Source organism: Acartia tonsa, chromosome 6 (genome assembly GCF_053477335.1).
Source record: "Acartia tonsa isolate MP-2025a chromosome 6, ASM5347733v1, whole genome shotgun sequence".
Lineage (NCBI taxonomy): Eukaryota > Metazoa > Arthropoda > Copepoda > Calanoida > Acartiidae > Acartia > Acartia tonsa.
The window spans coordinates 34215617-34234904 of NC_137265.1; the positions used below are offsets into that span (position 1 = coordinate 34215617).

At 34.3% G+C, this 19288-nt stretch overlaps 1 protein-coding gene across 3 annotated transcripts in view; it reads left to right on the plus strand.

Moving 5' to 3' along the window:
* The window catches only part of fab1 (1-phosphatidylinositol 3-phosphate 5-kinase fab1), a 33945-nt gene that overhangs the window by 13625 nt on the left and 1032 nt on the right, over positions 1-19288 (plus strand). For all 3 annotated transcript variants that reach the window (XM_080164464.1, XM_080164465.1, XM_080164466.1), the window contains 23 exons: positions 251-311; positions 1034-1168; positions 1347-1529; positions 1894-2021; positions 3672-3781; positions 4132-4343; positions 4668-4770; positions 4991-5103; positions 11573-11684; positions 11844-11941; positions 12536-12601; positions 13223-13297; positions 13706-13797; positions 14025-14097; positions 14374-14520; positions 14673-14920; positions 15274-15402; positions 15694-15791; positions 15983-16134; positions 16776-16891; positions 17028-17123; positions 17418-17489; positions 19018-19203. In XM_080164464.1, coding sequence (XP_080020590.1) covers positions 251-311; positions 1034-1168; positions 1347-1529; positions 1894-2021; positions 3672-3781; positions 4132-4343; positions 4668-4770; positions 4991-5103; positions 11573-11684; positions 11844-11941; positions 12536-12601; positions 13223-13297; positions 13706-13797; positions 14025-14097; positions 14374-14520; positions 14673-14920; positions 15274-15402; positions 15694-15791; positions 15983-16134; positions 16776-16891; positions 17028-17123; positions 17418-17489; positions 19018-19150 — 2752 coding nt within the window. In that variant the 3' untranslated portion in view covers positions 19151-19203. The remainder of the gene's footprint in view (positions 1-250; positions 312-1033; positions 1169-1346; positions 1530-1893; positions 2022-3671; positions 3782-4131; positions 4344-4667; positions 4771-4990; positions 5104-11572; positions 11685-11843; positions 11942-12535; positions 12602-13222; positions 13298-13705; positions 13798-14024; positions 14098-14373; positions 14521-14672; positions 14921-15273; positions 15403-15693; positions 15792-15982; positions 16135-16775; positions 16892-17027; positions 17124-17417; positions 17490-19017; positions 19204-19288) is intronic.

Below are 19288 nucleotides of genomic sequence, written 5' to 3' on the forward strand. Positions count from 1 at the left end.
TGCCGAAACCTTGCGGAGGGGGGAAGGCTTATTTACACATGTACAATACATAATGAAACCTAATTCTTAAAGTAAAAAACAAACAAATAAAAATAACAAACCCCCTTCTTTTCAACTTATTTCATAATCAGGGGAAGGATGTCCTATGCTCGACTTTGAGTTAAATTACAGTAGGTAATAGAAACAGTTGTGTGATGATTTTGGATCCTCATTGATCTAATAACATCAACATAAAAGTTTCAATTTTAAGGAAAAGTTTGTTAGTGTTTGATGGATGTCCAAAGTATCTTGGAGGAACTGTTATATTACAGGTATAAACTATCTATATAGTAGCGTTGCAACTCTACAAGTCATGATCAGTCTTGTTTTTAAATGAAAATATTTTTCTCAAAAGTTAAACACCTACGTTATGCATTATATTAAAAATTAGATGCTTATACTCAAGCCTATTCTTGACCGCCTTTTAAGGCTTTAAACCTCTGGGGCCCTTTCCTTAGGAGGTTCAATCCCTGCAGGCAGAGTTTCGGATCCGCATTAGTTGTATGCGGATCCGGATCCTCAAAATTTGGTCAGTGCGGATCCGGATCCGGATCCTTGACAATAAAAATAAAATCACCAAATTTTTCAAAAAAAATTTATTCTTTAATTTGAAGTCAAAAATACTTTTAATTTTCAAGTCTGAACCTAAACCTTAAAGATTGGCTCTCATCAGGAGAATGTCTTAGATTTTATATAAATTTAGGTAGATTTTTCCATTTTTCCCGCATTTTTTTGAGTCCAAGGATCCGGATCCGCATTTTTTTGCGGATCCGGATCCGAAACTCTGCCTGCAGGTCTATCCTAATCATTGCCTAACCTTACTTATGACAAGTTAGTTGACGTATCACTCACAATTTTAAATCCAGTCATGGTTCTCTTACCAAGTGTTCGTTTGACTATTGTTTTGCGTTTGACCGGTAATTTTAAGAATTGTAGTAAAGAGGAAAGAAACTTTGTTCTTCTATTTGATGACAAGAAATTTCATAATTGATAGGGAGAAGACAGGAGAATTCTTGCTCGAATGAAAGCAATCCTAAAGCGTCTGTTGCTTCTAAAGTACAACTGGAAATTTGAGAAAGGATTTATTCTAAACGAGTATGGATGGATCAATAAGATAAAGCTTGGAAAGGTAAGCTTTTGTTAAGTCTTAAAAAGTTACAGGATATTTGTGTCTTTCTGTGTGCTGTTTTTGGCTCTTCAAGTAAACGAAAGGACACTAATTTTTTTCATTTTGAAAAGCATCAGGTTTCATCTAATACTGTTTAATGGATGATTCTTACTAATTTAAAATAGATTTTTTTTACCAGATCGAAGAAATGCCAGAGAGATTATCCATATCGCCCTTCATCAAAATTCCTTTCTCAACCGAGTCATCAGAAAGTGACATAGTCGAGGGTAGTGATGCTGTTCAAGAGCTGGAAAAGACTCAACTTAATAGTCCCTCAAAACTTGGCGCAGACGTCGTTGGACGAGCAGTGAATAACCAAAAGGCAAGAATGATTAAATAAATGGTCCATTTTCAATTTTATTGCACCTGAAAGAAACATTTTCGTATTAATTCATATTTTCATTCCTTTTTGGCCATTCCCCTTTAATAAAAACCTTCCCAGAACTAATGCTAAACTTCCTGAAAAATATAGGTATACCATTAGACCTTAACGTTTTGTAGATTCTAGGTAATACAAACAGACATTAATACTTAATTTTAATTTTGTTTTTAACATTATCTAGGGAGAAAGAACTGGGTTGAAGTTCCTATTTTGGTTAATCCTTTTGAGACTTGCATTTCCATGGCACATTTCTGTTCTTTCATCTTCCTATTTTTAGACAATTTACTTATATTTTTCTGGAAAGGTGGTGGGCACAGCTGGCAAGGTACTTCACCCGTGGACAGACAAATTTGTCAAGGAACGGATGCTCCGTCAGGCGAGTGAGACTCAGGTTCAAGATGCGCTGGCACTCTTTAGATCTGCTGGATGGAGGTAAAATAAACCTTTCACTTTTGTCTTTCTACTTTTACAACTAGCAAAAATACTATGAGTGCGTTTTTGTCAAAAACACTTTTTGACAATAAGTAAAATGTTGCTTTTATGTCAGCAAGGTTATATCATTGTCCACATTACATCATAAAACAGTATTGCTAAGAATACATTACTTTTCTGTTTGTTGGTTGTAAACATGTCATGTATAGGGTAAGGGGGGGGAAATTTCGGTTTTTTTGAAAAAAAATGGGGTAAATATTAATATTTTCAAATGAAACCAAGACCAGTAGAAAGCTTACGTAAAGGACTATCAGGTCCTAAAAGGACATTATCCTAGGACTTTTAGAAGTTGGCCGAAATTGACCGCAAAAAAGTTACCGATATTTCCCCACCACCGGGGGAAATATCGGTAATTTTTTTCAACCTAAAAAAAATCGATGAAAAACGGCCAAACGGCCAGTCGAACATAAATAATCATAATTAGTATAGGTTATAGGGATTATCCACAAAAAGTTTCATAATGATCGGACTATTCCTTCTATGTTAAAAATGAATTTTTTTGAAAGACGCGAATTTTCGAATTTTTTTTTCGAAATTTTTTTTTTTAAAAACTTAAAATTAATATAAGAAAAAAACGTATTTTATTACTTTTTAGGCCTGATCCTAAAAAAGCTCACATTGAACTATAGATTTAACCCAAAAAACATGAAAATCGATTAAAAATTGACCTCAAAAATTGAATTTGAAGCAAAAGTGTCATCTTTGCAAAAAATCTTGACTACATTTTAACCTTAAAAAAATCGATGAAAAAAGGCCAAACGACCAAACAAGCGTAAAAAATCATAATTAGTATAGGTGATTGGGATTAACCACAAAAAAATTCATAAAGATCGGACTATTCCTCCTATGTCAAAAATATTTTTTTTTCAAAGGACCAGAAATTTTGATTTTTTCCTCGCAAAATTTTGATTCAAAAAATAAAATTAATTTTCTTTTTGTTTTTTATCTGTTCTATTCATTTTTAGGCCTAATTCTTAAAAGGTCCATATGGAATAATAGATTTGACAAAAGAAAACATGAAAACATGACCTTAAAAGTTGAATTTTAATTTCTTTTGAAATTACCGATTTTTCCCCCGGCGCCAACTTTGGTCATTTTTGGATTTGGGAAAAGCGGGCAATTTCTAGTTCAAAAAGTTTTTCAGATCAGCTCTAGGTCTTACCAATTTTTGTGTAGGTCGATCTTTACACACCTACTAAAAAATTTTTGGAAAAAAAAAATTTTTCGTTCGACTTTGAGACCCAATAAGTACCCTTAATATTCATCTCACCAAAAATTCATTTTATACTTTTTTGTAGGCAATTTAATAAGGAACAAATTTGCTTTTATGTTTTTTTCTTTCATTTGAAAGGAACATGGAGAAAAGGGTCATTTATTGAAGGTAGGTCGAAATTACCGAGAATAGCCCCTTACCGAAACTTCCCCCCCCTTACCCTACGTTTTCCCGTTGTAGTTTAATTGACTTCTGATAATAGCTTAGATTATATTTATTTTTCTTTCAATTAATTTTGTTTCTAATTAACGTGCCTTTTACTTGCTTCATCTAAGAACAGATATATTTGAACAATTCCTAATGGTGCAAGTTTTTAGATTAAATGATGTACGAACGTCGACCCCGCGTCAACCAGGAAGAAAGGTGAATGTGATCCTGCCCAAAGATCACTGTGAAGTCCTACCTGTCCTCTTCTCAAGTTATTCAGGTATACTGCACAACCTATGAAACGACCTTAGACGTTTTTATCCTTTTAGTTTCAATGAATCTAGGGGTAGCAACTATACATAGTTTGTTTTTGTTAGTTGGATAATTACTTTATAATTATATAAATGTTCGTCGGTCTGTCTGCGAGGATCATTCTTGCAAATAGAACCGGTATGGAGAGGACAATGGTGGTAAAATTAATGTATAACCCTTTCACCTTCTTTATCCGTTTATGCCTGTGATTCAGGGTTTCTCTTTGCTATTTGAAAAAAAATAAAGATTGTCAAAGTACTTCCTGATCAAGTAGTTTAAGTTAGCGGTCGGACTGATTTGAAGCAATTTTTTATTTAGCGCAATCTAATGTTGCACCCAACTTCTGTGTTGAGCCGTGGGTGGTTAACATGGGTCTGTATGGGAACTACGACATTGCGCTTGGTGGATTTCTGGAGAGCTTCTGTTTCAATACTGAATATCTGTGTCCCAACCAGCAGTGCAGCACCCCTATCCTGGAGCATACCCGCAGGTTCTGCCATGCTGGAGGTGCGGTTTCGGTTCATATGCAGGTATGCTTTAGGTAATATGTGATGCCAAAGTATGTGTACTTTGTGTAGATATATGACTTGACTATCTTATTTATTTTTCAACGGATTTTAAGTACCTACTGAGGTAGGGGTTATAATGTTATTTGACTTTAAATTGGATAGGTACCCAAAGTTTTATAAACACTTTATCTTATTCATTGCTTTCGTTTTTGGGAGTTACTTTTATTGAATTTTGATTAGTTGGTTCCTAACCTAATTGTCATAACTTTCCAACCAATGATATAACTTCTTTTTTACAAGATTTTTTAAAAAGCACATCGAAACAGATTTTTTTATTTTGTTAAGAAACTAGAAGCACCTATAATGGGGGAGGAGAGTGATGCCCTCATGATGTGGAAATATTGTACAGCTTGTGAGCTTATTACTCCTATTGTGGCTGTATCTGATGGTTAGTAACATATATTCTGACATGGAAATATAGTAAAGAATGTTCCTTGATGTAAACAAAGTACTTGATCAAATGAAGGTCTTGAAAATAATTAAATACTTTGTTTACATCAAGAATTATTTGGCAGACATTAACAAATAAGAATTATAGCCTTAATTACGAATTTTAATTTTTATTCAAATTTAGAGGGCTAAGAAGACATCCATTTATTTTTTTATAGAAACTTGGGGCCTATCCTTTGCCATGTTCCTGCATCTATTATTCCATGAAAATCAGCTGACAAGGAGGGGTTCTGACCGCCCTGATGCAAAATGTCAACACTCCGTCCATCAGGTACAAAATTTATTTGATTAAAAAGCAGGGGTAAATTAATATGCAACCCATGCGATGATAAACCAAATTGCCTTTTGTTTATCTGAATCAAAGTGGGGGGAAACGTGATTTTCTCGGCTTCTATTTAAGATAGGCGGCTGAAAAATTTTGTGAAAATTCCCTTGTTTCGGAACGCTTTGCCTAGCCGTTCTCGAAATCTTAATCTCAAGCCCTCCGAATGACCAACATGTGAAGTTTACAAATGTGTATTTATTACCATGAAAACAGTGAGTCACATATGATGTCAAACTAAGCAGGAAGGCTTATTTGAGATATTCCACACATCAGAGCACATGTATATTAAAGCAATACATTATTTTTATTCACTTAGCTCCTCACGTGGGACTAATCAAAGGAAAAGTGCGCGTTTCTTTTGTCTGTTTACAAGCCATGCGCCGCGCGGAGATAGTTAGGAATGCCGCGTAACACACTCATTCTCTAGGAAATTTGGTGTAAGGAAACAGGGATTAATGGGTTCGAACTTGCCAGGGAATACAAGAAATACATACCGAAACACACCCGTCTATTCACTGGGAATCGAACACAATACCTCATCTTTGCAATATGCGTGCAGACAGTGTCCACAAAATCACATTCTCACAACACATAAACCACAAGAGTTTAAAATGTCATGGCCATCAGGCCTGAAATTAATTATGGTAACTTACGAACACCACAATAACTCAAACCGACTCCACTACCACATAAGGATAGGAATAAGGAATGGGAAAAGCATTCAATATACATGAATTGCACATTTACCACTCACACATCTCATTATATCATGGCCTCATAATCTCAATAAAATTAGAATTACAGACCATGTAATTGCGAATACATGAATTAATAATCAATAGTACCTAAACTTCAATTAGGCACCTACATAATAAAATAGGTAAGTGATTTTTATACTAAAAATCGCATCAATAATTAAATAATCAACTCAAACTTTTTTCATCAAAAGAAAGAAAGATTAAATAATGACATTTTTTTTCTACTAAATCTTTTTGCTAGAAAAGAAAAGTAAAATTGCATAAAAAACTTCTCAATAATTAGAATTTTTCTCCAGCGGAAAAATACTCGTGCTTACATCTAAACATTTTTCAGATAAGATAGGTAAGATCCTTAAATCTAAACATGTTTTAATAAAATAGATACTTAAATCTAAATAAATATGACTGTAAAATCATCAAACATCGGAAAATTAAAATTTCATAATTTTAAATCTTCGTGAATCAAAATTGCGTAAAATAAAATTGCAATTGAAATATGCAAATTAAATTACCAAAATAAAACAAAAGCTCAATATAAGAAAAGAACTTCTCTAAATGCTGAGTTTGCAATTTCTCTCTGTTTTGAAAAGAAAGCAACTTATACGTATTCAAACAGTCATAATTAAGGCAATTTGGGGCCTCAGTTAGAATGAATCCCTCAAGATACAAACTAACAAATCCATCAAATATTAATAATTGCCATGTTCCAGCTATCCTGTCGGACGTTATGACTTTCCATCACATCTTTGATACTGCATAATTTCTAACAGGATTTCTGGCGCAGGGCTACATCAACTGAACAAACATAATTAGTGATGTTTAATTCAAACAAATAAAAAGAATCATGAAATAATTCAAAGAAACTTTTAAAATCATCAATCAAAGCAATCGAAATTAAATAAATTATCTTATGCTTTAGTTTTGCCGTTCTGCGGTATGTCTGGCCGAGGAAACAGAGCTAAGATACACCGTAGAGCGGTCTTATTAAGCTTAATTCTACGATATTCAAAGAATCTACTTAATTCAAGGCGAAAAAAAATTTGCATTTTTCTTTAGGTACATCAGTTCAAAGGTAAATAGTAATAAATTTAATATGCATGTGACATTAAATTATTTATGTGATTGTAATAAATCTTAAAGAAATATTTAAATGATGTAAAACTCTCATTTGTTAATTTCTTATCATATTAAGTTTCAATCCAACAAGGATAAAATCATTGAAAAAACTTACGTAAACGTATAAAAAACTTAAGTTTGCATTTCAAATGAAAAAAAATCTTGCATCGATTTGAAAATTTAAACGAAATTGTATGAAAATTTGCGTTACTTACAAATCTTAAGAAATGGTTAATTTCTTTTTACAAAAAATACTATTGAAGCAGTATTTTAATATATGCGATAAAAATGAAGGTAGAGTTAATTTAAAATATGCATAGTTATCTTAAATTAATTCTGTGATATTTATATAAAATAATAATCAATATTTTAATAATATCATACATCGTGTTCATTATTATAAATGCTTAAACATGAACGAAAATATATGTACCTAGGAAAATAATTGCTAAAAGTATTTTCTCAAGGTTTAAAATTGTCCGAAATCGCTAGGTACGTATATTACTACGAATCTCTGCTCTCGGAATGAAAAAAATCTTTACACGTGGATTAATAGGAATCCCAGCTCCCGGAGTGAACAAAAAAAAACTTTTGTACATGAATTGTTAAGAATCTCTGCCTCCGGAATGAAAGAAAATCTTTGATTTGCTTACAAATTTAAACAAATATCTTGATTTTTTGCGATAATCTTTTAAAATAATAATGAGGAATATTTTAAACATTATCATAATAATATTCCATGTTGTTTTCTTTACTTTAATGCATTATTTCATATGAGAATCTGAGAAATAACATTTTTTAAGTAAACGTGAACCATAAAAAAACTAGAAAAATAATTTGTAAAAATCTATTTTTCTCAATTTAAATCTGCAAATCATTTGGTATTTAATACACACAAACTTTTGCTTTTCAAAATCATACTTAAAGAAACAAAATCTTTTAAAAATCTGCTTTAAAAGTCTAAACAGTTTTGTAGAATTTTTGTGCTTAGGTATGAACAATAAAATTAGTTGAATAATGAATACTTATTCTTTACAGAACCCATTTTGGTTCCCTTCACAAGCCTAATATATAACTTGTAATATTTTTTCTTTAAAGATCATTTTCACATAAATAGTTTATGTTGTAGATTAGATATGTGTGGTTTGAATATTTTCAATGACTTTCTGGCGGCAACACCCGCCATATTTCCAACCGCCATTGGCAGGCCTCTTACCCTGCGTCGGGCGGCCAGCTTGGCAGCAACCAAGTCGATTCTTGATTCATAACACCACCAGGGCACGTAATAAAAGTGTGGCTGTCATAAGACTTAGAATCATCTACTGGCTTTTGTCCGGCCGGAACCGAAACTCCCGTCGGCTCTTGTCCGGCCGAGACCGAATATCTTATCGGCTCTTGCCCAGCTGGAACCGAAACTCCCGTCGGCTCTTGTCCAGCTGGAACCAAAACTCTGATCGGCTCTTGTCCAGCCGGAACCGAAACTCCCGTCGGCTCTTGTCCGGCTGGAACCGAATCATTCAGCGGCTCAACACCCGCCGTAACAAAGTTATCAACGACTACAGTATCGTTACCAATATCATCAGGAATAACTGCAGCACAACTAACATCATTATCAGTAATAACCACGGCAACACCCGCCGTAGCCAGGTTGTCAACGGCTGCAGCACTAGCAGAACCAAAAGGTGCATCAGCAGCGTTACAAGCAGAACCAACAGGTTCAATAATAGCATCACAAGCAGCATCAACAGTCGGCTGCGGCTGAACATCTGAGCTTTCTGGTTTTAAAAACCCTATAGCTTCACTTTCCAACTCGAAATCTGAGCAGACAACATACCTACTCTTTGCTAAACCATTAGCACTAACAGCAAAATATCCAGATCCAAACAGGCTGGAGTAAAGCATGGTTTCTCCTACTGAACGTTCAGAGTAGGGAAACATCGATGGGTGCAGGTGCCCTACGAGCAAATCAACCTGCCCATTAACCAAAGTAAAATCTTCAGGTTTCATATCAAACAAAACAGCTGCCTCCACAGGATTTATGGAGCAGATCGCCTCTTCAGGACCAATGAGAGGCACTACCACAGGTTCTAACATGTGATAATTCTTGTGTCGATCAACTAAACATAGCTTGACCGTCGGGAAACATTTAACTTCACCGTCAGCTAGAGAAATTCTTGCTGAACCTCCAGTAAAAGGTAACTGAAGTTTATTAACAAGTGACTGGGTTACCATTGAAGTAGTTAAACCAGTGTCCCACATGGCGTTCACTGGGACCTTCTGGCGATTAATGTCAACGACGTCCAATTGTTGTAACATTAACATTAGGTTCGCCTCAGGGGAAGTATGTACTTCATAGACGGCGGCAGCCATATCAAAACTCTCATGCACAAGGTTGTTATGGGCCTGACCACAATTGTCCACTTTGCAGCCGCCTATTACATCTGCCTTCGGGCAATCCACAGATTTATGCCCTTTTTGCAAACAAATCCAACAGCATCCAGCACTCTCCACAATACTCTTCCTGTCTGGCACTGACAGGTCATGAAATTTTGGGCACTTGTAAAGTAAGTGCATCTCATTACAGCCATTAACAAAACATGACTGTTTCATCTTAGATTTACCAGGTTTACCTACGGCGGTAGCGGCTGTTGCAGGGTTACCTTTCTTCTTAGAGGGGGTGTCCATATCAGTCGAACACCTCATTAAAATGGCGCCCCGCTGTTCTTCAATAATCTTTAACAGCTTTGGGACGTTTGGGACATCCATCGAGCCCAATGATAAATTGAGCTTATCTTGAAAATCACGTGGCAACTTCTTGGATAACATCTCAAGAAGTATCACAGTTAACCACTGGCTTGTGGTAACTTCATCATCATCATCATCTTTAGTCAGCTGCTCGAGCTGGCTAACTGCACCACCAAACTCTGCTAAGACTGTCACAATCTGGTTGGAGTCCGACGGTTTAGACTTCTTCTCCCATTGGTTGAAAAGGCAGAGCATCTGACGTGTTTTAGACTTGAAACGCGCGTCAAGGTAGGCCCACTGAGATTCATGCGATTGAATCTGAATTAACTGGAGTCTAAGCTCTTTATTTTTACAGACCTTTTCACTGCTCAACAATAACTGTAAATACGACGGGTCTTGTCCTACAGTAAGCTTTTTAAAAGTGTCTTTAAAACTTACATAGGAAGCTTCCAGGCCGTCGAAAGATGGAAGAAGACGTTCGTCGACACGATTCATATATCCTGGCGTGAACATAGAACCGGCGGCGAACTGTGGTGTGCCAAACGGTGACACAAATGGCGATGCTGTCGAGGCACCCGCCGTCGTCGTGGGTGGCTTCACAGGTTCAAGCTTAACCTCAGCCAGACGTTTCATCAAAGCAGACAAAGTGTTTATAATTGCATCAGGCAAGGGAAAGTATGACCCTTTAATAACTTTCACAATCTTCAAACATCGATCATAAAGTTCAGCCTGATGGTTAGGCAAATTATCACCAACAACATCAACAACACTTTGAATGTCACTAAGCTCTTCTATAGCATCAAGAGCATCTTTCAAGGCACTATAGTCTTTTTGCACAGTAACTATATCAGAATAAATGTCACTAAACTCATCAAGCTCTTGGATTCTCAAACCAAGCTTGCTAAAACCGCCCATGATGCTGTCGAACGTTTCGAACTTGTCGTGGACAAGGATTGACTCCTTAGTGAGATGTCTAACATTAAGTTCTGAAGTATCACTGACCAACTTCATCACTCTATTTAGCTCACTGGTTAGGGCATCAACGGCTGGACGCAGCCGCTTACTCAATTGTTCACCTTTATTCTTTTTAGGACCCATAATTGTCACTAAAGTTAACTGTACTGATTATGACTATAATAATAATGTGTGGTAAGGTATCACAACCAACACATTCACAAAACTTCACAGATTGTTCTTAGTTCCATCTGTTCTGTCTTGTTTTCATTGTTTCGGAACGCTTTGCCTAGCCGTTCTCGAAATCTTAATCTCAAGCCCTCCGAATGACCAACATGTGAAGTTTACAAATGTGTATTTATTACCATGAAAACAGTGAGTCACATATGATGTCAAACTAAGCAGGAAGGCTTATTTGAGATATTCCACACATCAGAGCACATGTATATTAAAGCAATACATTATTTTTATTCACTTAGCTCCTCACGTGGGACTAATCAAAGGAAAAGTGCGCGTTTCTTTTGTCTGTTTACAAGCCATGCGCCGCGCGGAGATAGTTAGGAATGCCGCGTAACACACTCATTCTCTAGGAAATTTGGTGTAAGGAAACAGGGATTAATGGGTTCGAACTTGCCAGGGAATACAAGAAATACATACCGAAACATCCCTGTTCTAATGAACATCCAGTATTTAGTTTGCCTAGTCAATTGGTTTGACAGTTATGCTATAAAAGAAAAAATATTTACTTATTTATTTTTGTGTCTTTTTCATCCTCCCCCTCTATGACTATTTATGTATATGTCATCATCCTTATTTTAACGTTTATTTTTAATTTATTTTAGGAGCATTTGACCTGTTTTGGCAAGCTGGACACAGTGGCCACTTTCAAGTATCAGAAATTAGAAATGTTGAAGCTAGTGCCCCCGTGTCCTAAACCTGAGCTACCACAAATAGGTAAGAACCACCAGACGGGGATTAGAGTGGTAAATTATACTCTGAATTTATTACTTAAGAAATATGTTTTATAGTATCCACTCCATAATTTTCGTTTGTTTTTGTTGTTTCCTAACTTTTTATGAAATCTGTCATCCTTCTTGTTATTAAATAATCTAGAAATGAGTAAAGATTGTATGATGGATAAATTGAAGATATTGAAAAACAAAGGAGCTGGGGTATTTAGTTCTGTTCTAGAGAAACTTCATGAAATGAAGGTAAGTTGATGAGTTTAAAATAAGGACAATTAAGTTTACAAGTGGCTGCGCTCCAAGCATCTAAGGGCTTTGTCCCACCGATTTGTTTGGACTCTTGGAGGTACATTGAAAAAATCTGAACAATTAAGTATGAAAATGACGAATTTAAAACAATAAATCAGTTTAATACACCTAACCCTTTGATCGCATGATTTTTGTAAGGTAATCTGAACTGTTTTCCATTAACATTGTATTGTATTTTGATCTTAAAATATTTATCTGATTTATTTGAACTTACGGATTTTTTCTTAAAGTTTGTGTGTTATTTCTTTCAGCTAGTTTCTTAAAATATTAAAACTTTTCCAGTATGGCTTCGAAACTGATTTAAATCCGCTGGATTAGAACCGGTTCTAAGTCATACTGATAATCTTGCATCGTATCGTATTATATCCAGTTTTCTACGAATATAAAAATGTACGAAACTGGTTTTAATCTTATATTTGTATATCCGCGAAAAGCTGTTTATAATACGAGGTGATATATAACTATTTTACCATCTTTACTATGACCCGGACTCAAACACAGCACATCTATTGTTTTTTTTTTTATGTTTAGGTTGATAACACTGGAAATGAGAGACCCATGACAAAATTAATGCTTCAACAGGAACAGGATTTTCAGGTCAATTATTTGTATATAATACAAAGTAGAATAATGTCTGTCCGTCCCTTAAGATCTTGGTAACCACTGAACCCATCGAATACTACTCTTCAGGGAATTAACCTACTGGTCCTGTGATGGTTTTAGGCTATTTTCTTGGGCTTGGGACACACCCAACCCCCCCCCCCCCCCCCAAAAAAAAAAAAAAAAAAAACTAACCCCCCCCCCCTCAATTTTTTTAAAACAAATTTTTACAAATTTTGCGAATTCGCCATTTATTCGAAAATTTGCGATTCATTCGCATTTTTTTCCGTTGGGTACGTAATAGAAGGTGTAATTATACCTCTTGGGGCAAAACCCCCAGAGGCTAGGGGTGAAGCCGCTAGTAAGTTTATAAAGGACAATGAAACTGCCAGTCGTAATGGTGTAGTCTTGTCAGTGTTAAAAATAAATTTGACAAATATGCATCTTCTATTGAAATTGACAAAAAAAACATTGACTACTTACCATAAACACATTGACTTTACTTTTGCTAGCAGAAATGACAGCACTTCAATTCCAAAAAATGGCGTTTTGAGTGACAAAATTTTGATTCAAAATTGTTTTTCTAAAATAAAATAAACAATATAACTACTATTTTAGGAATATAAATTACGAATAGACAAACTGGAGGAACAAGTAAATTCATCTGCATATCCTGATGTTGATTTAATTGAGGTAAAATTCATGTATATATCATCAAGAACAATTGCATCCAATATTAGGAAAGCGTATTGATTTAAAATTACTTGGAGGATTTAGTTTACTTTTACGTACATCTTTGATAAGTGTTTGTCTTTTTTACTTATGAAAGGATGAATAGTGTATAAATAGAAAATTAATATGACAAAACAAAGTGTCTTGTCGTGTTACAAACAAACAATATTGCTAGGAGTTCAACATTCTAAATGGATTTTTAATTTAATCATTTATTAGACCGAATCTTATTATAATAAAAAATTATAGGCAATGGACAACTAGTTGATGTACATCCACAATTATGATGATCAAAATTAAACCTTTGTTAAAAAATTAAAAATTGTGAAAAGTTTGGCATGTTAACATTGAATAATTCATGTATTTTAGTCGCTGAGTTTGATCAGAAGAGACATTATGCTGGGCCAACAACATTGGAATAAAGTTCTACAGAATCTATACAGCTCAACCAACACTCATAGGTAAGTTATATAGAAACTTTGCTTTAATATAATTAATGTTTGTGCGTTATGATAAATTATGTTGAATTCAAAAGATCTCAGTTTAGGTACAATCCCACCAAATTATTGTTTAGAAAGTAAACATACACTTTTTGGTATGGAAAGGTTGTTTATTTTTAAGTTTTACTGATAATTGTATGTAAATTAATCATCTAGGGTAATAAAACATACAACTTTTCTCCTTTTAGGGGATACAAGAAGAGTACGAATGCATCTGTGTCAGAACCTGATCCTGCTGTCCAACAGACCAATAAAAAACAGGTACATTTAATTTTTACTTTATTTATTTGGTTAAAAAGGGGGCCTAATCATTTTAGTGGTTAAGTAGAACTTAAAATAGAACTAGATATATATTATACGTGGTAGCAAGTTGTATTCTGCCCTTTTTTAGCGGCTTGACTTTGTTTATATTTCTGACGCTATTAATTGATATTCAAAGACCCAATTGAAAGTCTGAATATGATCCCGACCCCGTGGGTAGAGTTACATATAGCTTGTGCCAACTCTATTATTTTATTTTAATAATTCGCTCTTCAGGAGTTAACTGACACAAATTCAACAACTGGTGAAACTGTAAAGAAGTTTATATCGACAATTCTGCCCGGGGAAAGAGAGGAGATGGTCCCAAGTCCTTTTGGTGTCAACACTTACCATCTTATCAACAGTATTTCTTGTATAGTACAGGTAAATAAATCTGCCTTGGAATAATTTCAATATTAACTGAATTTAATCAACATGTCCGTAGTTTTTTTTTCTTCATATTTGTGTTACAGATAAGAGTTTTATCATAAGGTTGTTGCAATGGAATAATGCTGATTTGCTATTCAAATTTTTAGGAAAACATCTCACCAAACCTTGTGATAGAAACAGAGCCTTCAACCATAATCCACTATTTGCTGCGCTCCGATGCACATGCTCGTTTTGTCTCGAGTCCACCTGAATACAGTACAGCCAGTGGGGCTGGAGTGGGCACTGTGGCCGTTGGCGGGGGCGGGGCATCGGCAGGCCAGGAAGGAAATGGCCAACACTTGGAGCTGCAGTTTAGCAGTGATACTGCTAAGTTTTACTGCTGCAGTTATTTTAGGTTATATTCGTTTTTTTTGCTAAATGTCTTCATAGTTTCGTAAAGCAAAACAGTTTTTTTTATTATGGCTACGAAACCGGTTTATAGTCAGTGGGATAGAATTATTCCTGAGCCATACTGAAAAATCCTGTATTGTATTACAGACAATTTTCGACAAATAATAAAATAAAAATTATGAAAATAATACCAGTTTTGTATCCGTGGAAAGCTGTGTATAACACGAGGCGATAAAAAAACTTCTCCTTACCAATCTAATCTTAGTGCTATTATATTTTTGTTTTGTAAAGGAACTGTTATTTTTTACTTAAGAAACGTTAGTTAAAATAATTTTCTTTTTATTTTGATTTTTTCAGTCGAGAATTTTCCTTACTTCGTGAAGATCTTTTTCCGAATGGGGAGGAACAATTTCTATTTTCTATATCAACTTGTAAACGTTGGGAGGCTCAAGGAGGAAAATCTGGCCTTTCTTTCTTTATTACAAGGTAAACAATGTATTATTTAATATGGCTGGAAATCAACCTGTTAAACTTTACTTACTTTCATTGTTAATTTCCGGCCAGGTAATGAATTTTATTGATTGATAAAATGTTTTTCAGTGATTCTATCAGTTCAACATTATAAATCAATAAAGTAACTGCCATGCCTAATTTTTGTGCTATTACCCTTTTTTCTAAGTATTAGACTTTTTAGCAAAATAATCCTCCCCCCTTTCTTGTAGATCTTTATTTTTGGCGCGTTTCTTTTGTTTTACATGATATGATATATAATTTTAGAGATGATAGATTTATCCTGAAACAGATGTCCAGATTTGAATTCCAGTCTTTTACAGAGTTTGCTCCCAATTATTTCAAATACATCAAGCAGTGCCTAGGTAGGTATCTATAATTTATTAGAATTGATAAATGTACCATTGTACATAGCTAGATAGTATCATGTAGGTAAATAGATAGGTATTCAGCATCATATGTCAGACCCTCATACCTAACCGGAGCTTACTCAGTATCTAGATAGGTATTTAAATTATTGAATAATTTTTTATAAACTTTCTATGTATCTGTTTAGAAAATGACACAAAGACTTTACTTGGGAAGATAGTGGGAGTGTACAAAGTTGGGTACAAGAGCGAGGCCACCAGGACTGGACTCAAGATGGACCTCCTCATCATCGAGAACCTCTTCTACAACAAGGACATTGAGAAGAGCTATGATCTGAAGGTAGGCATATATTTGATCTAAAAAGTTTATATTTAGTGAAAACAATATATTTTATTTCAATAATGATAAAGGGGTAGTTTCACGAAATGCATTTAAACTTAATTTAGTGAACCGCATATTTTTTCCTCATTAATGGGTTAAACTATATTAATTTATATAGCAAATATTTAAAATAAATTCAATTTTTTACCACGTAGTTTTTAAAATATCAAGACTTGTGATATATGCAATTTAAAAAGACGATTTTCAAGTCTTGATATTTTAAAAAACTACGTGGTAGAAAATTGAAATTCTTTCAAATATATGCCATATATATGTAGTTTAATCATTTAACCAGGATAAAATATGCGGTTCACTAAATTAAGTTCAATTGCATTTCGTGAAACTACCCCTTTACTTCATATGTTATATAAATTTATTATAATGATTTGTTATGAAAATTATAATACAAGGCTGTCCAAAGATTCTATTGTAAGAGCCCTCTATTTGGTTCTCTGATATACTTTTTATTTGGTTCTTGCACTTTCCTTCAAGTACTCTTAGGTGCTCTCTATTTGGTTCTCTTGTGTGCTCTCTAATAGGTAGTCTCAAAATATCTCCATTGTTTTTTGATAGTTAAAATCTTAATTATGTTATCCTAGGGATCTGTAAGAAATAGATTGACACTCACAGAGGGTAAAAGTCAGGCAACTCAGGTTTTACTGGATGAAAATCTTCTGAGAGGATCTTGTGAATCACCTCTATATATTAATGCCAGGTATGAATTTTTAGATCTATTAAAAAAATATGTTTAGTTGATTATTTTAATGTTTTAAATGCATCTAAAGTATCTTAGTGTTGTCTACTTATTTTTTTTACTAAAACTTTAAAATGCACCAAAATATTTGTTTTAGGGATAAAGATCTGTTGATGGAAGCAGTAAACAGAGATACAGCTTTTCTTTCTATGCAATACATGATGGATTATAGTTTACTAGCTGGAGTTTCTAGGTAGGGTTCTCAGTATCTACTTATATATTAATTCCATTATACAGTTAGTAGTTACCTCTGGTCGTGGTAGAGGTTGATGGGTTCCAATTATGGTTCAACACAGCGTCATAACTATGGCGTTATAAATGGTTCCTACTGCTGCTATGTCATTAGCGCGACATGAATAGAGTAGGGGGATTGCGATGACCCAAAACAGGCGGTTTTCATTACTATGCACAGCTGGGACTTTCAGACAAAGGTAGTGCAATTAACAGTTGTTTCAAATCATTCTTTAACTTATTTTTTACATTTTAGAAATACTGGAGAGCTTGTAGTTGGAATTATTGATTATATCAGAACTTTTACATGGGATAAGAAACTAGAAATGTAAGTATGGATTTTTGTAGCGCAGCAACTTTTTAACTCCTAAGATATGTTTGTAAGTCCGTCCGTGAAGGGTTTAGGGTAAACCATTTGACCATCATACTTGTTAATTGACGGATTTATTGAAAATACATCTCTCTCCATGTTTATATTTTATAGTAAAACAACGTTTTTTATTTCAATTTTATTTATCTTTAACTTAAAGTTTCATCTTTTCGTAATCTTCAAAAAGATAATGATTTTTAAAAACATAATTAGATGATTATCTCAAAAAAAAATTTAGGAGATTTTTCAACATATTACATTTTTCATAAAAAAAATACTAATTTTGAACAGCTACATTCTTTAGTTTCTTAAGAAGGTGATACTTTCTGTGTATGCACTTTGAGAAATTTCATGCCGTGTATTGAGAATATATTCTATGTCTGAATATAAGATTGCAACTTTTTCCATAATGCACAGCTGACATTTATTAGAACCAGGATCAAAGGGTGGCTGCATATGTATAAAATAATGATGCCAATTTAAAATGAAACATAGATTGTTAAATTGTCAGAAAATTTCAGTCTTCTATAGGATGCGGAAGGAGTAACACGCACCATGTGTCGTGCTCTAACCGCTACACGCGCTATATGTGTCAATATTCTTTGTTATATGTACGATAACAAAATCTTCTCAGTTTTCCGATAGATGCTTTGAAGAAAATGTTGGTAATCGGCCACAGACGATTTCTGCCATCACTGGAGAAGAAGAAACAGTATTTTTTTCTGTCTGTCTGAATCTATTTTTCCTGCTTCATCGATTCAAGAATTTTTTTGAGATCCTTTGTTACTTTCTTGAAACATTGTTTGGTAATATAACACCAAGCCAAGCCAAGTTAACCGGCCAGATGTCTACCTCCTCACCAACCTCCCCCCACCCACACTTCCATCACCCCTTCTATACACCTGTGTTAATCATGTGCTTTTCCCGCGCGCCTGAAATTGTTTGTTATCCAATTATAATCTATATAGGGTGTGAAAAAGGGAAATGTTACCCTTTTATTCTGTTGGAGACTCCCCCAAAAATGGGGTACCCGTTACCTGCCTGTGCCAAGGAGCAGGGATCACTTATTGTGAATTTTAAGAAATCTTTGGCAAGAACCTTTGTAGTCTTTTTATTTTAAGACTACCTTACAATTTTGACTTATCCTCAATTTTGTAAGTCCCCAAAAGAGCCCAGTAAGCTGAAACTGGAAACCCACCAACACCATTAACCTACTCCTGCCCAAAATGCTTGCTATCAATCAAACCAATCAACTCTAACAAACTGAAACTTAAACATCAAACCAAATGAAACATTAATATTTTAATTGTGTAGTTAGTTTAATATGTTAGTTATTAATATTTTTATCACTTTTTTCGTATTTTACTTATTATTTCATGTATGATTTTTTTCTGTAAAACGAATAAATCATTTCAAAAACAAAACAAATTGTCAGAAAATTTCATCATTAAAACAAATTTTGTTTGCTCAAAGAATAATTTTTTAGGTTGGTAAAATCTGTCCGGTCTAACGGAGTTTTCGGTGGTCCTGTGAAGACACCCACGGTTATCAATCCAGATCTGTACAGGAAAAGATTTGTGGATGCCATGACAAACTATTTTCTTCTGGTTCCTGAATAGGATTTTATTTACTGAATATGTCTTAATTGGGGTTTTCTTACAGAATTAAATAATCTATAATACAAAGTAGAACGATGTCTGTCTGTCTGTCTGTCCGTCTGTCCGTCTGTCTGTCCGTCTGAAGCTTAAGATCTCAGT